The following is a 21,199-nucleotide window of genomic DNA, read 5'->3' as shown; positions in this document are numbered from 1 at the left end:
CCCCTTTCTTTTTTTTCTGGCTCCCTGTCCCCCCCTTTCTTTCTTTCTTTCTGCATGCCCTCCCCTATGCCACCACCATTGGGAAAATGCTGCCACCGCCACTGGGGAATAGGCTGCCACTGCCGCTATCAGGAACAGGCCGGCGCCGAGTTCGCCCTGCTTCTCTTCCCCGCGGGGCCGACCAACTCTCGCCACTCGACGTCAATTCTAACGTCGGAGAGGACGTTCTGGGCCAGGCAGGCAGCGATTGAACGTCCTCTCCGACATCAGAATTGACGCGGGTGGTGAGAGTTAGTCGGCCCCACAGGGAAAAGCAGGGAGAACTTGGCACCGGCCTGTTCCCAATGGCACTCAAGTGGCTAAAGAGACGCAGTTTGCCAGCCTAGGGAGAACACTGGAGGGTGGCCAGCTGTGCACCCCCTTGGGGCGTAAACCCGGGGCAGACCGCCCCCACCCCCACCTTGGTATGCCACTGTCTGTATCTCACTCTCTCCCTATGACCAAAAATTCTCCTTTCTTCTATTCCCCGTGTACACAACCATCTCTTTCCCTCCCTTCCTCTCTCCCAAGTCCTTGCCTTCTGTGTCCAAAAACCCATTCCATCCCCCACCTCAGCATCTCTTTCCCTCCCTTCCTCTCTCCCAAGTCCATGCCTTCTGAGTCCAAAAATGTATTCCCTCCCCCACCTCAGCATCTTTTTCCCTCCTTTCCTCTCTCCCAAGTCCATGCCTTCTGTGTCCAAAAACCCATTCCCTCCCCCACCTCAGCATCTCTTTCCCTCCTTTCCTCTCTCCCAAGTCCATGCCTTCTGTGTCCAAAAACCCATTCCATCCCCCACCTCAGCATCTCTTTCCCTCCCTTTCTCTCTCCCAAGTCCATGCCTTCTGAGTCCAAAAATGTATTCCCTCCCCCACCTCAGCATCTCTTTCCCTCCTTTCCTCTCTCCCAAGTCCATGCCTTCTGTGTCCAAAAACCCATTCCCTCCCCCACCTCAGCATCTCTTTCCCACCCTTCCTCTCTCCCAAGTCCATGCCTTCTGTGTCCAAAAACCCATTCCCTCCCCACCTCAGCATCTCTTTCCCTCCCTTCCTCTCTCCCAAGTTCATGCCTTGTGTCCAAAACGCACTCCCTCCCCCTTTTGTGTTCCCCGTTTGCCTCCCAGCCCATCTTAGCAACTTTCTCAGCAAAATGGAGCTCGAGCCGCGTAGGCTTGTCTTCTATTTCCTGCCTGTCCCGCCGCGCACACATAGCCGACCAGAAGTCTTCCCCGACTTCAGCGCTGACGTCGGAGGGCGGGCTTTGCTTAAGTCCTCCCTCCGATGTCAGCGCTGACTTCGGGGAAGACTTCCGATCGGCTGTGTGAGCAGCAGGGCAGTCAGAGTAGAAGACAAGCCTCGCGGCTTGAGTTATATTTAACCCCGCGGGTCCCCCATCGTCCCCGTTCAGCTCTCTCTCCTGTGCACCCCCTTGGGGCATGCACCCGGGGTGCACTTCCCCCCCTAGGTATGCTACTGGCCCGGGCCCCCTGTCAGCTCCGGGCCCCTGAATGCAGGGCTGGTAGTACTGCCCTGATGGCGGCCCTGGCTGTAACCACTATGCCACACTCCTGACTCCTCTCTTTCCTGCCTCCCCTCCAATCTCCCAAATCCCATTACTGTCATACTGACAGACCCTCATCAAGGGATTACAAAAATTGAACTGGGACCCTCAAGAAGTTAAACTTAGCATGTACTGCAACACTAGAGAAATAAAAACAGAAATGCATTTCTTTTACTACTGAACATAGTATAAAGTTATTTTCTATGCATATTTCCCAAAGGTGCACATGTCATTTAATACATTCAAAATAAAAAAAAAATTTCTATTTTTGTTTGAACATTTTATTTTTCCATCATGTTGGCTCTGGTTTCTCTTTTGTGCTTTCCTGTCTGTCTTCCACTATCTCTCCTTCAACTAGCTACTATCCATTTGTCTTTTCTCCTCTGTCCTGTCTTGTTCCATTCCCTCACTACACATATCTTTGAAATATTGATCTTTCCTTTTTAGCTCTTTCCTCTCTTTTTTTCTTTACTGCATCTCTTTCTCATTCTTCTCCTTTTTACTTTTCAGCTACCTATCAAATTCTATCTTCTCCTTTCCCATTCCCTATCTCATTCCTTTCCCTAACCTTCCATTCCCTTTCATCTTTAATCAACTCCCAATTACCATATTTATACCCCCTGTAATCACTATCCTCATTCATTTCCTTGCCTTCCTGCCCTGTTTGGTCTCTCCCATATAGTTCCACCATTTCCATTGTCTTCCTCCCTATACCCTTCTAGCCCAGCATCTGTTCCTTTCTCCCTCTCTATGCTTTCTAATTCCCCATCATCTTCCTGTCCCTTCTCTCTTCCCTACTGCCCCCCATGGTCCAACATTTCTTTTTCTTTCCTCCCTCCCTTCCCCTCTTGTGCATATCTCTCCCTCCCTCTCTTTTACCCCCATGCCCATCCTCTCTTCCTTCCTCTTTATCTCCTACTGCCAAATCTCTCTCTTTTCCTAGTGCCCCAGGACCAATATCTTTCTTCCTCAACCCTGCATCATCCCTCCCTCCCACCCTCATGTCCAATATTTCTCCCTATCCTTCCCTGAGAATCTATCCCTTCCCTCTACCCCATGTCCAACATTTCTCCCTCTCCCCCATGCAGCATCTTTCCCTCTCACCCTATCTTCCCTCCAACAATCCAACCTCTCCCCTGCCCAGCAATTCTCCCTCTCTGCACACACTCCATGCAGCATCTCTCCATCCCTCTTTCATGTGTAGCACCTTGCCCCTCCCTTTCACTTCATTTTTTTCAACCCCTTGCACTTCTCTGCAGCACCTGTTTCTTCCGCCCACCCCCCTCAACCTTCACAAATAGGCATGTGAAAGGGTTGCCGGCAGCAGTTTCCACCTGCTTCCCACAGATAACCCAGAAGCTTCCCCTCTGCCGCATTTCAACCAGGCAAAAAAGCCCCCAGGAAGTTGCATCGAGTGGGGGTGGTATGTGGCAGAGGAGAGGCTTCTGGGTTAGCTGCGGGCTCTGTATGGGAATGACTGTCGGCAACCCTTTCACATAAATGTTTGTAAAGGAAAGGGATAGAGGGAGGTGAAGGACCATGGGAGCCTCTGGAATCCAACTTATTCCTCCTACGCTTGGGCCCAGGATCACCTATGGCTATGCCTCTGGCCCACTCTCCCTGCAGATAAAAGTACTGTACATAGTAACATAGTAAATGATGGCAGATAAAGACCTGAACAGTCCATCCAGTCTGCCCCTTAGTTATTCTCTTTAGAAATACATGATTAAGTTAACTTGTCTCTTTTTTGACATTTCTGGGCCACAGACTAAAGGTCACCTGTTAATGTCCTAGGTTCCAACTGCTGAAGTTGCCGTCCAAGCTCACTCCAGCCTATCCAACCATCCCGCTGTTTGCAAGATATCTACCTTAAACTCTGGCCAGTAACGTTCTCATATTCCAAGTTAGTGGAGTTCCCATTGATGCCCTCCCCAGCCCATCCTACATGATTAAGTATGCTAAGAAGTTTCATATTGCTTGTTGGATGTATGAGGAGGGGTTCATAGTCGAAAACGCGCAGGACAATCGAGCGCCAACAATACGGAGCAGACAATCGCGTGCTGGATTTAAACTTAATTTTAAAGTGCTCTGAGTGGGGGTTTGGGGAGGGAACCCCCGCAGTTAAGTTAGTACTGTTTGCGCTGCCGTTGGGTGGGGGTGTTGGGAGGGGGAACCCTCCCATAATAGAGGGAAGAGGTGTTTTTCCCTTTTTTTAGGGAAAAATGTCAATTTCCTCTGTAATGTGGGGGGTTCCCCCCCACACACCCCCAACGGCAGCGGCAACAGTACTAACTTAAGTGGGGGGGGGGGTTTCCCCACCACCACCTCCCTCAGAGCACTTTAAAATTAAGTTTAAGTCCAGCGCGCTGATGTCCCTGCATGCGATTGCTCCGTATTGTCAGCGCTCGATTGTCTCACGCGCTTTTGTTCCGTCACCATGAGGAGGTGACAGTTGGCTATTACTTACTGGCAGCAAAAGTTTGCTATTAACCGCCACTTCTGAACAGTCTAATAAAAAGCTTTATGATATGCTTAGTGTAGGGTTAGTTAGATTTTTCATTAGTGGGGATACCATATAATAAGTTTTTTGACCTGTTAAATTTGCTGTTATCAGCTAGGAAGGCAGAATAGAAACATAGAAACATAGAAATAGACGTCAGTTAAGGGCCACGGCCCATCCAGTCTGCCCACCCTAATGACCCTCCCCTACCTTTGCCTTGTGAATAGATCCCATGTGTCGATCCCATTTGGCCTTAAAATCAAGCACGCTGCTGGCCTCAATCACCTCCAGTGGAAGACTATTCCAGTGATCAACCACCCTTTCAGTGAAAAAGAATTTCCTGGTGTCACCTCGTAGTTTCCTGCCCCTGATTTTCCACGGATGCCCTCTTGTTGCTGCGTGTCCCTTGAAAAAGAAGATATCTTCCTCTGCCTCGATGCGGCCCGTGAGATACTTGAACGTCTCGATCATGTCCCCCCTCTCTCTGCGCTCCTCGAGCGAGTATAGCTGTAATTTGTCTAACCGTTCTTCATACGGGAGATCCTTGAGTCCCGAGACCATCTGGGTGGCCATTCTCTGAACCGACTCCAGTCTCAGCACATCCTTGCGATAATGCGGCCTCCAGAATTGCACACAGTATTCCAGGTGGGGCCTCACCATGGATCTATACAATGGCATAATGACTTCCGGCTTACGGCTGACGAAACCACTACGTATGCAACCTATGATATGTCTTGCCTTGGATGAAGCCTGCTCCACCTGACTGGCAGCCTTCATGTCCTCACTGACGATCACCCCCAAGTCTCGTTCTGCTACTGTTCTAGTTAGGATCTCACCATTAAGGGTATAAGTCTTGCATGGATTTTGGCTACCTAAGTGCATAACTTTGCATTTTTTGGCATTGAAGCTGAGTTGCCAGGTCTTAGACCAGCGCTCTAGTAGGAGTAGGTCGTGCATCATGTTGTCGGGCATTGAATCTTCGTCCGTTGTGCATTTGCCCACTACATTACTTAGTTTGGCGTCATCGGCGAATAATGTTATTTTACCGCGAAGCCCTTCTGCCAAGTCTCTTATAAAGATGTTGAATAGGATCGGGCCCAAGACCGAGCCCTGTGGCACTCCACTGATCACTTCCGTCATTTTGGAGGGGGTGCCGTTCACCACTACTCTTTGAAGCCTACCTCCAAGCCAGTTCCCAACCCATTTCGTCAATGTGTCACCTAATCCTATAGAACTCATCTTGCTCAGCAACCTGCGGTGTGGTACGCTATCGAATGCTTTGCTAAAGTCCAGGTACACGATGTCCAGGGACTCCCCAACATCCAGCTTCCCCGTTACCCAGTCAAAGAAGCTGATCAGGTTGGATTGGCATGATCTCCCCTTAGTAAATCCATGTTGACGGGGATCCCGTAGATTCTCCTCGTCCAGGATCTTATCCAATTGGTGTTTGATTAGAGTCTCCATTAGTTTGCTCACTATCGATGTTAGACTCACTGGTCTGTAGTTTGCTGTCTCCATCTTTGAACCTTTTTGGTGGAGTGGAATGATGTTAGCCGTCCTCCAGTCCAACGGGACGCTGCCTGTACTAAGAGAGAGGTTGAAGAGCTGACAGTGGCTCTGCCAAGACCTCACTCAACTCCCTAAGCACCCTGGGGTATAGGTTGTCAGGCCCTATCGCCTTGTTAACCTTGAGCTTCGACAGCTCACCGTAGACACTGCTGGGCGTAAACTCGAAGTTACTAAACGGGTCAACTGAGAAAAATTAAGGAGGCAAGCTAAGCAGAGTTTGCCCAAGGCTCCAAGGACACATGCTTAATTAAAAATAGTGTAAAATAGTATAAATGAGAAAGCTACTAGAGCTGAAGAAATTGAAATTAAGATGAGATAAAATTGTTTACATGAGTGTGTTTTTGTGCTATGGAGCAGAGCATTTTGGGAAATCCTCCTAGAGTGCTCTCCGACAGTTGTGCCTATCTACGAGTATACTTTGTAAAGGTAGACTGCAGACTGATATCTCTGGTTTTTTATTTAACTAGATTAGGGATAACCAACTAATAAACAACTCGCTTTTCTTAAGAACTGTGACTTAAACCTGTGTTTCATCAGTTGGGCCAGCTCTAGACAGAATAGTGCCAGAGGCACAATTTTTCTACCTGTCCTCCAACCAAAATGCAGCATACAACATCACACTGTCATCAAAGGCTCTTCCACTATATACAGCTGCCTATCCTCCTCCAAGGCTCTAGAGCAGTGTCCCGCAAACTTTCTCGAGCCGTGGCACACTAAAGGTAGTGGCCGTGGCTCGAGGCACCTGAAAATGCATGTATATCACAGTGATGACATCACACACGTGCATGACATCATCATGTCAATGTCCGCGTGTGTGTGAAGGCCCTCTAGGCAGGCCCTGAGATGCCAGTGGGGGGTGCCAGAAGGGAAGAGGGCCAGAGAGAAGGATAGGTGCTGGTGAGAGGCACGTCCTGTAGGCAGTCAGTTGGAACTGGTGTCTCTCCTCCTACCCAGTATACCACGGCACACCTGAAATCTCAGGAGGCACACAGTTTGAGATACACTGCTCTAGAGTTTGCCTTCTGCTGGTAATGTGTAGAAAATGTCAATAAGTGGAAATTCCCCATCCAGTGTGGGAAATGTGGCAGGCTTGCATCTCTGATGGCTCAGCCTATACCTCTTTCACAGCTGCTCCCTTTGCTGCTTTTTCATCCACTTCTCTCTAACCAGGGCCCTTTATCACCCAGCTAAATATTAAGGCCACAATATGCCGGTCATAAAACAAAATGCAAATAACCTTTTTGAATCATCAATTGAGACTGCTCATTTTCCTTCTCAGCCACTAACCTGAGATGTCGAAGTCCCACAGCTTCTGTTTCAGGTGATCATGCTCATGGGTTTTTTGGTGGAGAATATGTGGTGAGGAATCGAAGGTCACAACACTATATGTCACACCTCTGGAGATTTCCGTAGTCTGTAAGTAGACCGAAGGAAGGGCAGAAATGAAGTCCATTGGTAGAACTGGAGAGAGGGGGAGTAGTTCTCAGTGCTGTAAGATCAGGCAGTAGTACAAGGATGTATGTGTGTGCATGCAAGAACTTTTGGTTAGGCTTTCTTCGGGTTCTTGGGTAGATCCAGGAAGGAGAAAGAAGCAGGCAGGCCGGAGCCTAAATTTAGACCAGGGTTCACCGAGACCTAAAGTCCAGAGGGACTGATGTAAAAAAACATCCAATGTGATTATGGTGGTCTTGGAGAATGAGATGTACAATATCAGCATCTATGAGGCAAACTTGGCTCTTTTTGTTGCATAGAGCGTTTTGGACCCCTGTTCATTTACAAAAGTTAGATAGCTCTAAGTCTAATAAATGCTGGCATTGTAATCTGGAAGAGGGGACACTTGATCATTTAATTTACCATTGTCCCTGTATAAGATTATTTTGGAATTCAATTTGGACTCAAATAAATTGTCTATTAGAAAACCATGTTGCATTATCCTATGATACTATTCTGTTTGGCATGTCTATGAGGAAAAAAAGTCAAATATCAGCACATAATAACAAACTATTATTAATCTTACATATTGCAGTGAGTACAACATCAATACACCCATTGTAAAACTAGCTAAACAAGTTCGAGGGGAGACTGAAGGAGTTCTGCCGGAAGAAGTAAGTGACATCATAGGGGGTGGACGGAGTGCAGGGAGTTGCGGTAAGGTCCCGCAATGACTGCGGCTGCCGGTCCACCCTCCTCTGATGTCACTTTCTTCTTCTGGAGTAGAGGTGGCAGAAGTAGTGACCGTGGGACCTGCCTTCACAATAAGTACAGGGAGTCGGCAGCTATGCTGAGGTGAGGTGCAGGTTGAAGAGTAAGGCGGGAAGTTCCGAACCCGGCCGGCTGTGTACCCCCCTAGGGTGTGCACCCGGGGCAGTCCACACCCCCCACACCCTGCCCTTGGTACGCCACTATTCTGTCTCCATTTTGTGTGTGCAAATTATATTCTTGCATTTGAAGTCCAGTTTGTATTTTGAACTATCAGTTGCTTTACTCCCTGCTCATTACAGCTCTGAGTTTTATTGGTCATCCCTTTGCATGTGACCTCTTACCCTCTCTCTGGAGAGACCTGCTCTGGTCTGTCTCAGTCTCTTGTCACATGCCCCTTTTGTGGCCCTGGCCTCTGTTCTGCTGCCTTCTAGGCATGCAGCTCTCTCCTCCCTTTTTGTGCAGGAAAGAAGAGAAAGCAAAAGTCTCCATTTTAGTTCTTGGGAACAGCTTCAGTTCTGCCCTCTTTTCCTTTCACCAGGGGGTCTACTTCTGTACCTCACATTACCAGCTCTCCATAACACGCCTGGTATCAATTGCAGCAGCTGAACCAGAGCTCTCAGTTTGTTTGAATCATGCTCCCCACCCTTTTCAGAACGCATGCATGGATTTTCTATCTTGTAATAAACTGATGGAATTTTATACAGCGTTTCTTCATTACTGAGGGTGGTGCTGGACTGGTTTAGCAGTCTCAACAGCAAGGAATGTATATATTTTGTGAAACTAGAACATAGATTAAAACACAATGAAGCCAAAAAAGTAAAAGAGTGAGGGGAAGGAAGAAATAACATAATTGAGGTAATTCTATAAGGAATTACCTTGCTTTACATAGCAGGAATATATATGTTAGTAATGTGGAGGGGCATATTCAATATCATGGGAAAAAAAACAAAACCGGAAGAGAAAATGGCCATTTTCAAACCAGAAAAACGTGGTTTTGTACTCAACGTATCTATCTTTTTGAACAATTTTCAAAAAATTCCCATTCAAATGAAAAACGCACAAACATCAGCCATTGGGACATAGGATTAGCGGACTGGCCACACAGACATCCCAGCAGAGCAGTGGAACACCCTAGAGGGCACTGCAGTGAATTTCCCAGGTACACATTTCACCATAACCTCCTTACATTCAAGTTTTCAAGCTTGATATATCGCTTAAACATCCTAAGAGGTTTACATATTTAAAGGCAAAGGGAGTTTGACGATACAATTAAAATATAAAAAGACAACAGGAGAAACTTTACATGACACAAAAGACTGCTGTGGACAGTGAGTGTGTGTGTGTGGGAGTTCGGGGGTGGCGGCGGGAGGGAGTGGGCATCCCTCCTGCCAGCCGACTTGTGGTGGGGTTCAGTGATTCCCTGCTGTGGCCACTCAGCTGATCACAGCAGGGAGATTTCCTTGCCGTAATCAGTTTAGCAGCTGTGTCTAATTGAAATGTAGGCCAACATTCGATGGCCTATATTTCAGGTGCCTATCACAGCCCTAGGGAGATGCCTAGGGCAGCCTAAGCTTGCCTAAGGCCACTTCTGGGCAAAACCACACCCGCACCCAGCCTTGTGTGAGCTTAAGCGTCACTATGCGTCTCCCTCAACCCTGACAGATGCCTACAGTATAGGCGGCCTGCCTTGGGTTGTTTATTTTAGAAAATGTGCATCCTGATTGGCTGGTTACTGCCCCTTACAGTTGGGACGCCGTTTATAGAATATGGCCCTAAATAGCCACTTATGCATGTAATTGTATAATTTGGTCTTAGTCTCCTAATTTACTTTCTTGAGTTCTACCAAACCAGTTGAGAACCAATGGGCTATGCCCATCACCCCAAAAATGGGAAAGAAAGACCAATCACTTGCAAGTATCCTGACGTGAGGAAGAAGGTTGTGACCTCTGAAAGCTAGTAAGATCTTAGTTTTGTGTTGATGTTTCTTCTTTCATGAAAAATTTAATAAAAAATATTTTTTTTAAAAATGCATTTAGTCCAATTAAAAGTTATCACCATATTTTCCTTTTATATTTATTTTATTAATCTTTAAAGTGAATTAACATGGCTATGAGTACACCATTCTACAGTAAATTAAAAACAAAATTCTTTTTTTCTACCTTCGTTGTCTGTTCATTCAATTTTCCTAATTGTGTAGGTCCTACTCTGTGGTTACTGTTTTCCTACACAAATTGCTTTGAAAAATGCCTCCTTCCCAATGCTGAGACATTTAAGAAACTGCAGAAAATATAACCATAGAAGGGAAAACAAATGTTCTTTGTGTGTAATGTTATATTTATTTTTGTGTGTATATTCATTTGTGACATTTGTGTGTAACTATATATGATCATTAATTAGTTGATTTAAGGTTATCAGATGTCTGGGAAAACCCAGGCATTCCTTCTTTTTAGAGGACTGTCCGGGTACTTGGAGGGATTTCCAAAACCCAGCAGTTTGTCCAGGTCTTGGAAGATGCCGAGCTTGGGGCCGTGTCTGGAAGACCTCTGTGCTCATACGGATGTCAACATGATGATGTCACATGCATGCACGTGACATCATCATGTCAACACCTGCGCATACACAGAGGCCCTGCAGACGCAGATCCCATCTCAGTGACCGAAACGTGAGGTTTGTGTGGGGGTGAGGCTGGGAGCAGAACAAGGCAGAGCCAGGTGTCCTCTTTCTTTAAAGAAGAAATCTGGTAACCCTAAGTTGATATAATGCAGGACTGAGTTGTATGTGTGGACGTCTGTAGTGAAATAGCAAGGGGGAAGGGCTGAAGGTCTCTACTGAAATGCACTGCAAGAAAGGAGGAGTCTTTTTTACCTTGTCAATAAATCCAATTACAAAGTCTTTCACTCTTTGGAAGTTCTCGGTCCCAACACTTCTTGAGGCACAGAGAAGAAAATAGATATGGATGTCTGTTGAATTCACAATTAAAATACAAAATCAATAACCAGCCTTTTGCATTGATCCCATCAGGGCAATCAGAGTTCTCAGAAACAGACACACATTCATTTCAAGGCCATGCATGGCCTGGTAGAACATTTTGCAAATCTATAAAAATTTGCTAGGTGGAGAAACAGAGGAGGAGGATCCATGTTGTTGCTATCAAAATGAGGTGGGGGTATAATGAAGTCAGAAAGCACACAAAGACAGTGGCATACACTTTTCACTGCAGATGTGGATGTCTAAGATCGTATCCACGCATCTGAAAAAGAAGATTGTGTATCTTTATGTTCATTTTGTCAATCAGTATTCAGACTCCTGAGGCAGGCCCATAGAGGCCGAAACACGATTGTGTCGAATCATTTTATTGAATAAAAGAAATTGAGCATCAATTAGTCACCTTCATTGTGTGCTTTCTGCTTTCACGTTCATGAAGGTAGTATCTCCTGTTTTGGGGGGGTATAATGAAGTAAAGGGAGACAAAAGGTCAAGCAATCATAGCAGAGCCAAAGAGGAGAATCAAAGGTAGAATTTGGTAATACAGTTTTGTCAATTTTAATATGGTATCAGGCAGGGTGAAAAGGAAATTCAGATCCACCAGCACAATTGATATCTCTACCAAAGATCTATCTGCAGATGCATCAAAGAAGTAAATGAATAGTAAAGATGGTCAATTGGTGGAGGTTGAGTGGAAATGGGGATTGCTATATATATCACTTCACATTTTGTTAAGGGAGACAATTTAATAAAATAAATAAAGTCTTACTTGTGCTAGCATGTGCCATCAGCTCCTCGTACAAAACCAACTGCTTAGCAATGAATTTTGGGTCATCATATGAATGTCGTCCTGAAAAAGTTATATAAACCACTGACATACATATAGCATGTGAAAACAAGGAATATCAGAACAAAAAAATGTAATAATAGTTTAAAACTCTATTTTAGATAGAACATACAAATGGGAATTCATATGGCCAGGTAAGGACAAACTGCTACTACTACTACTTATCAGAGGATGTGCGCTAGATGTGGTGTATTTAGATTTTAGCAAAGCTTTTGACAGTGTTCCACACAGACATCTAATAAATAAACCAAGTGCCCTCTGGATGGGTCCCAAAGTGACAGGCTGGGTCAAGAAATGGTTGAGTGGAAGGTGACAGAGGGTAGTGATCAATGGAGATCGCTCTGAGAAAAGGGATGTTACCAATGGTGTGCCTCAAGGTTCTGTTCTTGGGCTTATTCTTTTTAACATTTTTATAAACGATATTGCTGAAGGGTTGTTGGGTAAAATTTACCTCTTTGCAGATGATACCAAAATCTGCAATAGAGTAGACACGCCGAATGGTGTGAATAACATGAAGAAAGACCCGGCGAAGCTTGAAGAATGGTCTTAAATTTGGCAGCTAAACTTTAATGCTAAGAAATGCAAAGTTATGCATTCGGGCTAGTGCTGCCCGATTCAGTAAAAAAAAATTTCGATTCAATTCGATTCAGCCTTTTGAATTGGTTTTTCGATTCGATTCGATTTTCCTGCCCAATTGGGTGTTTTTTTCCAAACATCCTTGTGAGTTTATTTTATAGCCTCTTCACCCCCTTTGCCTTCTCCTAACCACACTGGCGCTGTGGTGTAAACAAAATAAACAAACAAAAAAGACTGTTCCTCTCTCTGTTAAATCCTAGCTCACATTTGTGGTCTAACACCAGCTCTGGCAGTATACACATTTCAAATCTGACATATTGTAATCACAAAACAGAAAATAAAATTAGTTTTTCTACCTTTTGATGTCTGGTCAGTGGCGTACCTAGGGTATGTGGCACCCGGGGCCCATCATTTTTTGACACCCCCCCCCCCCCTCATGGAAAAATTTTTTTTTTTTTTTTTTTTGCAATAACCATGAAATGGAATAAATGGTCAGAATAGAAACAGGCAGTGAAAATTTTCTTTTATTGAACCTCATTTATGTAACCATTATTCCAAACATAACATAACATAAATTATGTCGGAATTGTCATGACATCAGAAGTACATATGGAGTAGTTGCAGGTGATGCTTGGGACAGTTCTGATTATGTTAGTTTGGTTTTATGTGTTTTTTGAATAGAAGGGTTTTTATTTCTTTTTTTAAGGTTTTGTAGTTTGTGGTCGAGGTCAATAGGTTGTAGAGTTGGGGGTCAAGTGTTGCAGCTCGAATGGCTAGGAGGTTGTCGAACAGTTTTTTTCTTTTGACGTTTTTGGTTGGAGGGTGTGTGAATGGTGCGTGAGTTCTCCTATGTCTGTTTGAAGTGGATTGAATTATTTAGCTGAAGAAATTAGTTACCCCCCCATTCCACACATTAATTCTCTTCCATTTTTGTTCCCATTATAAAAAAACACTGATAAGTTCCCAGGAAAAAAATACATTAAAATAAGAAGTGAAAACAAAGGCCCCTACAGATGAGAACATAACATAAGAATAGCCTAACTGGGTCACACCAATGGTCCATCATGCCCAGTAGCCCATTCTCATGGTAGCCAATAGTGCTGCCCGATTCAGAGAAAAATATTTCATTCGATTCGATTCACCCTGTTGAATCGATTTTTCGATTAGATTCACTGTTAATGACACCGCTTTTTAAGTTTAAACAAAGTATAACAATAAATTTCACAACAACAATAAATTTCACAAAGTACTTAAAAAAAAAAAATCACATTTTTCCATTAAAGCAGTTCTGGAGACATTTGCTTGAACAGTCTTTTTTCCCAGTCCATAAGCAAGCAATATGAAAAAGATTTCCTTAATTATCTACTCAAACATTTTTGCTATTTACTTTCATTGTACCTAGACTATTATTCAGTAGAAAAAATTTAGTTTGTTCAATCAAGCAGAACATTCACTCATAGAAGTCCAATGTCCACACAGGATTTGATTGAACAAACCATATTTTTTCTACTGAATAATAGTTTAGGTATACTGAATAGCAAAAATGTTAAAGCCACACAGAAAAGCAGTAAAAGTCAATAGGTTCTCCAAGTGGGAACAACCTGATGTCTCAGCACTTGAGGAAAAGACCACGTAATAATGTTTATAAGATAAATCATATAAATGATTATACTGAAGCAGGGTGTCCTCAGCGTGAGAGGTAAGCGAGAGGAGAGAATTCTCCAGTGCTTTACACAATAAGGCTCCTCTGCCTGCAGTGCACACCATCATAGGACACCTCAGGTGTGCTCAAATTAATCAATGTGATAAATTAAACAGTGATAAACAATTGGTCAATCACAAGAGTGCAAGATCAAACAGGTTGTTCCCACTCAGAGAACCTATTGACTTTACTGCTTTTCTGTGTGAGTAGATAATTAAGCAAATTTCTGATAGCCTACAGAACTGATTCTCACCTTCCATCCCCAGCCCCCAAGACTTACCAGACCCCCCCTGCCGATGCATTTACTTACTGCCTGAACTGGATATTAAATCGTGGGGAAGAGAGGAGAAATGCGGGGAAAGAGCCAGCCAAAACTAGTATTTGTTGCTGCTGAGTGCACCAATCCAGGGCAAGCAGACGCTTCCCCCATGTCTTAATAACAGACAATGGACTTTTCCTCCAGGAATTTGTCCAAACCTTTCTTAAAACCAGCTACGCTATCTACTTTTAACATAACTTCTGGCCACTTCATTTTTAAGCTTAGATCTTTCCTTCCAAACAGAGACCTTGCTAGATGTCAAATACAGCACAAGGTAACTTCACATGGACTTAACTGTGCAGGAAATGAATCTCCTCATACACCCACCATATAGTGCAAAAATGTGCAAAGGTCTGTTTTTTTCTTTCGATCACTACATAGCCTAATGCCACACAAGCAGCGCTGTTACAAACATATTCTGAAGGTCAATGCTAAGGTTGACAAAGTTTCCTTCCTTGGACCAGAAGGACATACTGACAAACCACTGGAAGAGATTCTAAAACAACTACCCAGAAATAACACCCAAAGACCCACTCAGTGTGTGAACCAGTTGAGTGGAGTGGACTAACTGGGGGTGGAAATGGGCCCAGAGTTTGCTCAGCAGAATTTCCCAGACTACCTCTTCCTCTCAATACACTGACATGCTACCACCACCACCAACACTAGGAACACCTCACCGAGTATGCCAGCAATGCTTATAAACTTTATAAAACACATTATTATATTTTCTTATAAAGCATATATTTTAACTGAACTCAGCCTTGCCATTCACAAAAATAGAAAAGTTCCCATTTCAAGCTGTCTCATGTACACTTTTCAAATCTAACATATTGTAATCACAAAACAGAAAATAAAATTATTTTTTCTACCTTTTGTTCTCTGATCAATATTCAAATCTTGTTGGTCCCAGGCTCTTGTTGTCTTGCTTGCCAGGGTCTCCTTTCTCCGTGCTAACCATCCGTCTGCCATCTCTGTTCTCCCCTTCCGTTTCCCTTCCCTCTCCCGGAGATCTGGCATCTTTCCTTTTTTTTGTCTCCATCCACAGATTCACCTTTTCTCAACTCCCCACCACCCCAGGATCCACCATCTCTCCCTTTCTGTTCCCAACTATCCTCCTATCCAGTATCTCTCTCCCCCCTCCACACCATCCCCTGTTTCCAAGTTCTCTCCCTTTCTGTTCCTTCCCTCCCTAAATCCCATTATGCACCATCTCTCTCCCACTCCTCTGTTTTTAGACCCATTATTTCTAACCCCCAAAGTCTGGCATATGCACGTATCTTTGAACCCCCCCTTCCCTCTCTCCCTCTGTGTACTTTTACACCAGGACCCCCCCTCCCCCGAAGGTCTGTCCCCCCTCAGAAGGGCTACACCCCACCCCTGAAGACCTGCACCCCCCGAAGGACTTTACCTCCCACCCGAAGGTCTGTCCCCCTCTGAACGCCTAAACCCCACCCCTGAAGGCCTGCACCCTCCCCGAAGGATTGTACCCCCCACCCGAAGGTCTGTCCCCCCTGAAGGCCTGCACCCATCCCGAAGGCCTGCACCCACCCCGAATGCCTGCACCCACCCCGAAGGCCTGCACCCACCCCGAAGGCCTGCACCCCCGAAGGCCTGTCCCCCCCCCTTGAAGGCCTGACCCCCCCTTGAAGGCCTGCCTGCTTGTCCCCCCTTGAAGGCCTATCCCCCCTTAAAGGTCTGCCTGTCCCACCCCCTTGTAGGCCTGTCCCCCCTTAAAGGTCTGCCTGTCCCACCCCCTTGTAGGCCTGTCCCCCCCTTGAAGGCCTGACCCCCCCTTGAAGGCCTGCCTGCTTGTCCCCCCTTGAAGGCCTGTCCCCCCCCTTGAAGGTTGGCACCCCCCCAAAGGCCTGCACCCCCTTGAAGGCCTGTCCCACCCCCTTGTAGGCCTGTCCCCCCCTTGAAGGCCTGCCTGCTTGTCCCCCCTTGTAGGCCTGTCCCCCCCCTTGAAGGCCTGCACCCCCCCTTGAAGGTTGGCACCCCCCCAAAGGCCTGCACCCCCTTGAAGGCCTGTCCCACCCCCTTGTAGGCCTGTCCCCCCCCTTGAAGGCCTGCCTGCCTGTCCCCCCCTTGAAGGCCTGCACCCCCTTGAAGGTCTGCACCCCCCCCCGAAGGCCTGCACCCCCCCGAAGGCCTGTCCCCCCACTTGAAGGCCTGCCTGCCTGTCCCCCCCTTGAAGGCCTGCACCCCCTTGAAGGTCGGCCCCCCCCCTGAAGGCATGCACCCCCCCTGAAGGCCTGTCCCCCCTTGAAGGCCTGTCCCCCCCCCTTGTAGGCCTGCACCCCCTTGTAGGCCTGTCCCCCCCCCCTTGTAGGCCTGTCCCCCCCTTGAAGGCCTGCCTGCCTGTCCCCCCCTTGAAGGCCTGCACCCCCTTGAAGGTCTGCACCCCCCCGAAGACCTGCACCCCCCCTTGAAGGCCTGCCTGCCTGTCACCCCCCCTCCCCCTTGAAAGTCTGCCTGCCTGCCCGCCCGCCCGCCCCACCCTGAAGGCCTGATGCCCCGACCCACCCCGAAGGACCATTCGCCCCCCTGGCCTCCCCGCACTACCTATGAAGCAGCCGCAGCAGGATCGCGACGTCAGCTATCTTTGCGCTGCTTAGGAGCTGCTTCCTGCGCCGGGCTACCTTAAGCTACTGCCCCCCCCACGCCCGAAGGACCGCTCGCCCCACTGACCTTCCAGCACACCTATGAAGCAGCCCGCAGCAGGATCGCGACGTCAGCAATCCCTCAGCTGCTTGGGCGCTGCTTCCTGCGCCACGGTCCCGCCCACTCCTCTGACGTCAGAGGAGGGACGGGACCGCGGCGCAGGAAGCAGCGCCCAAGCAGCTGAGGGATTGCTGACGTCGCGATCCTGCTGCGGGCTGCTTCATAGGTGTGCTGGAAGGTCAGTGGGGCGAGCGGTCCTTCGGGCGTGGGGGGGACTGAGCGGCAAGGCCGGGAATACCCCCTCAGGGCTGGTACCCGGGGCGGCCCGCCCCCCCCGCCCCCCTCTAGGTACGCCACTGTGTCTGGTCATTATTCAAATTTTGTTGGTCTCAGGCTCTGGTTGTCTTCTGATAACTTGCTTGCCAGGGTCTCCTTCTTTCTTCTTTCTCCCTGCTAACCATCCATCTTCTATCTCTGTCCTCCCCTTCCATTTCCCTTCCCTCCCCTGGAGGTCTGGCATCTTTCCTTTTTTTTTTTATCTCCCTCCACAGATCCACCTTTTCTCAACTACCCTTTCATCCAGCATCTCTCCCTCCTTCCCCACCACCCCAGGGTCCACCATCTTTCCCTTTCTTTTCCCAACTATCCTCCTATTCAGTATCTCTATCCCCCTCCACCACACCATCCCTTGTGTCCAACTTCTCTCCCTTTCTGTTCCTTCCCTCTCTAAATCCCATTGTCCATCATCTCTATCCCTCTCCTCTATTTTCAGACCTATTTCTTCCTCCCCAAAGTCCGGCATATACATATCTCTTTGAACCCCCGCTTCCCTCCCTCCATGTACTTCTACACCAGGGCCCTCTCCCCTGAAGGTCTGTTCCCCCTGAAGGCCTGCACTCCACCCCTAAAGGCATGTTTCCCCCTTGAAGGCTTGTTCCCCCTTAAAGGCTTGTCCCTCCCTTAAAAGCCTACATCCCACCCCTGAAGGCCTGCCTGCCTGTCCCACCCCCCACCCCGAAGGACTGCTCACTCCCCCCCGGAAGGCCTGCATGTTCTCCCTGGCCTCCAGGAAATTGTCAAAACCTTTCTTAAAACCAACTACGCTATCCGCTTTTACCACATCCTCTGGCAACATGTTCCAGAGCTTAACTATTCTCTGAGTGTATAATTTTTTTCCTCCAATTAGTTTTAAAAGTATTTCCCTAGTCTTTGTAATTTTTGATGGAGTGAAAAATCGATCCACTTGTACCCGTTCTACTCCACTCAGGATTTTGTAGACTTCAATCATATCTCCCCTCAGCCGTCTCTTTTCCAAGCTGAAGAGCCCTAACCATTTTAGACTTTCCTCAAATGAGAGGAGTTCCATCGCCTTTATCATCTTGGTCGCTCTTCTTTAATCTTTTCTAGTGCCACTATATCTTTCTTGAGATAAGGAGACCAAAATTGAACACAATACTCCAGATGAAGTCACACCATGGGGCATTATAACATTCATAGTCTTGTTAACCATTCCTTTAAAATAATTCCTAACATCCTATTTGCTTTTTTGGCCACTGCAGCACATTGGGCGGATCTCATCGTATTGTCTATGATGACACCCAGATCCTTTTCTTGGGCGCTAATTCCCAAGGTGGACCCTAGCATCCGGTAACTGTGATTCAGGTTTTTTGTCCCAATGTGCATCACTTTGCATTTGTCTACATTAAATTTCATCTGCTATTTGGACGCCCAATTTTCCGATTTCCTAAGGTCTGCCTGCAATTTTTCACAATCTGCATGTGTTTTAACAACTTTGAACCGTTTAGTGTCATCTGCAAATTTAATCACCTCACTCATCGTTCCAATTTCCAGATCATTTATAAATAAGTTAAATAGCACCAGTCCCATGGATTCTATATAGGCTGCTCAAATTTGGGTGCAGATCCCAGATCCATGCACAAACTAATTAGTTAATTAGTTGTTAACAATCAGTAATTGGTGTTAATTGGCACCTATTTGGGTTTATATGCATCCTTTTCTATAAAATGCATGCCTACATTTTATAACATGCAACTCACACAAGGGGAATGGGCAGGTCAGGGGCATTCCCAGAAATTAGGCACAATGTTATAGACTAGGCTTATTTGGGTGCCAGAATTATACCAGGTTTCAGCAGATGTGTCGTGCCAAAAGTTAGGTGTGAGGTTTGTGCTAAGCTAGTATTCTGTAAAGCAGGGATCTCAAACCTTAAGGGCCGCAATCCAATCGGTTTTCAAGATTTCCCAAATGAATATGCATTGAAAACAGTGCATGCACATAGATCTCATGCATATTCATTGGAGAAATCCTGAAAACCCGACTGGATTGTAGCCCTCAAGGAGGGACTTTGAGACCCATGCTGTAAAAGGTGCTCCAGGCACTGTGTCCTTTGCAGAATACTAGTTTTGCACCTAATTTGGATGCATTTATAGAATTCCCCCTTGCTTGTGTAGAAATCCTCTAGCATCTTTGGTATTTACTCCTTGTTTCAGCTGAGCCCACTGCCCACTCCATCCCGAGGTATAGACTAGGGGTGCGCAACTCCGGTCCTCGAGGGCCCGAATCCAGTCGGGTTTTCAGGATTTCCCCAATGAATATGTATTGAAAGCAATGCGTGCAAATAGATCTCATGCATATTCATTGGGGAAATCCTGAAAACCCGACTGGATTTGGGCCCTCGAGGACCAGAGTTGCCCACCCCTGGTATAGACTTTTTAAAAAACAGTTGACATGCCCAAAGCACCTCCCCTAGATCACTTACAATAAATACATCTTTAAGTATGTATTTTGAGGACCAGCCTGCATTCTTCAAGCTATCCTGAAAGAGGGCAGTTTTCAGACAGCCACTCTGTGGGTTTCAATCGTTACTTAGCCATACAAATGTTGTGGAAGACTGCTTCCCAAATATTTTTAATTTCTCCTCTAAATCAACATAAAGATGCATCTTTACATTTCAGTAATAATTCTCTTCATGAAGATGCTTTGACATGGTTTGTGGTGAGGCTGGAGGAGAAAGGATACTCACCCTCACACCTGGGCTCTTTGCCTGACCACTGCCCATCTGTCTTGCAAGTGCGAGAAGAGGACCCTCGCAGAACTAAATTCTGAAAGCAGCTGTACCGGACCACCTTTCCTTCCTCAAAGAGCCTTCCTTGGCGATACCCTCCTAGGGGAATCCCAGGATTGGGGCAAAAGTTCTCTGTGGAGAGAGACTAAGATTGTAAAGATACTAGAATGCCAATCACAGCAGTTACATCACAGCAGGGAGAATAGAATGAAGATATAGAGCAGGACCATTAGAAAGAATAAAAGCAAGGCCACCTGTGTGAGCCTACAGAATCAGAGAAACACAAAATATGACAGCTGATCAATATAGCATGGGCCATCTAGAATGCCTACTATATGCTAAGCAGATTAGGATCCTATTGCACTGGGTTCTCAAACTTTTATACAAAAGGCCAAAAACATTGAAAGGGCTATATGAAAATTTGAATAACTGCTTCTCTCAGTAATTCACTCTCTCCTTAGCATTTTTCCTCTTCTTTTGTTTCGTCCAACCAGCATCTTTTTTCACAACTCCCATCTCCTACTCCCCTCCTATTCTTCTTTACCCAGAGAGTGGTGGAAAACTGGAACGCTCTTCCGGAGTCTGTCAAAGGGGAAAACACCCTACAGGGATGGGCTGGGGAGGGCTTCAGTGGCTGGGAGGGTGTAGATGGGCTGGAGTAGGTTTTAACGGAGATTTTGGCAGTAGGAACCCAAGCACAGTACCAGGTAGAGCTTTGGATTCTTGCCCAGAAATAGCTAAGAAGAAAACAATTTTAAAAAAATTTAAATTGAATCAGGTTGGGCAGACTGGATGGACCATTTGGGTCTTTATCTGCCGTCATCTACTATGTTACTATGTTAGACAAGTTCCTGCTGAACAAGGACGTATGCTAGTCTCAGTTAGGATGCTGGTCTTTGACCAGAGGGCTGCCGCGTGAGTGGACAGCTGGGCAGGATGGACCACTAGCGGCAATTCTTATGTTTTTATGTTCTTGCAATATTTCCCTTCTTCTTTACACCTTTGTACTCAGTGTTTCCTCTGTTCCTTCTTAATTTCCCTCATGTCCCTCCTATCATATTCCCTTCCTCTTTCCCTCTAATCTAGTGTGTTACCTCTTTCTTCCCATGCATGATTTGGGGGACCACCAGTGCAGGTGGTCGAGGCGCGCAGCA

General features: G+C 46.4%; 1 protein-coding gene across 3 annotated transcripts in view; it reads right to left on the bottom strand.

The window, feature by feature from the left end:
- The window catches only part of LOC117360271 (complement C2-like), a 116,377-nt gene that overhangs the window by 58,032 nt on the left and 37,146 nt on the right, over positions 1 to 21,199 (bottom strand). For all 3 annotated transcript variants that reach the window (XM_033943944.1, XM_033943945.1, XM_033943946.1), the window contains exons 4-7: positions 20,004 to 20,177; positions 11,625 to 11,705; positions 10,736 to 10,830; positions 6,956 to 7,082 (exon numbers count right to left, since the gene is read on the bottom strand). In XM_033943944.1, the coding sequence (XP_033799835.1) occupies positions 6,956 to 7,082; positions 10,736 to 10,830; positions 11,625 to 11,705; positions 20,004 to 20,177 (477 nt within the window). The remainder of the gene's footprint in view (positions 1 to 6,955; positions 7,083 to 10,735; positions 10,831 to 11,624; positions 11,706 to 20,003; positions 20,178 to 21,199) is intronic.

Source organism: Geotrypetes seraphini, chromosome 5, assembly GCF_902459505.1.
Source record: "Geotrypetes seraphini chromosome 5, aGeoSer1.1, whole genome shotgun sequence".
In the NCBI taxonomy this organism is placed as follows: Eukaryota; Metazoa; Chordata; class Amphibia; order Gymnophiona; family Dermophiidae; genus Geotrypetes; species Geotrypetes seraphini.
The sequence above is the reverse complement of the archived record's forward strand: the minus strand, read 5'-3'. Positions and strand labels throughout refer to the sequence as shown.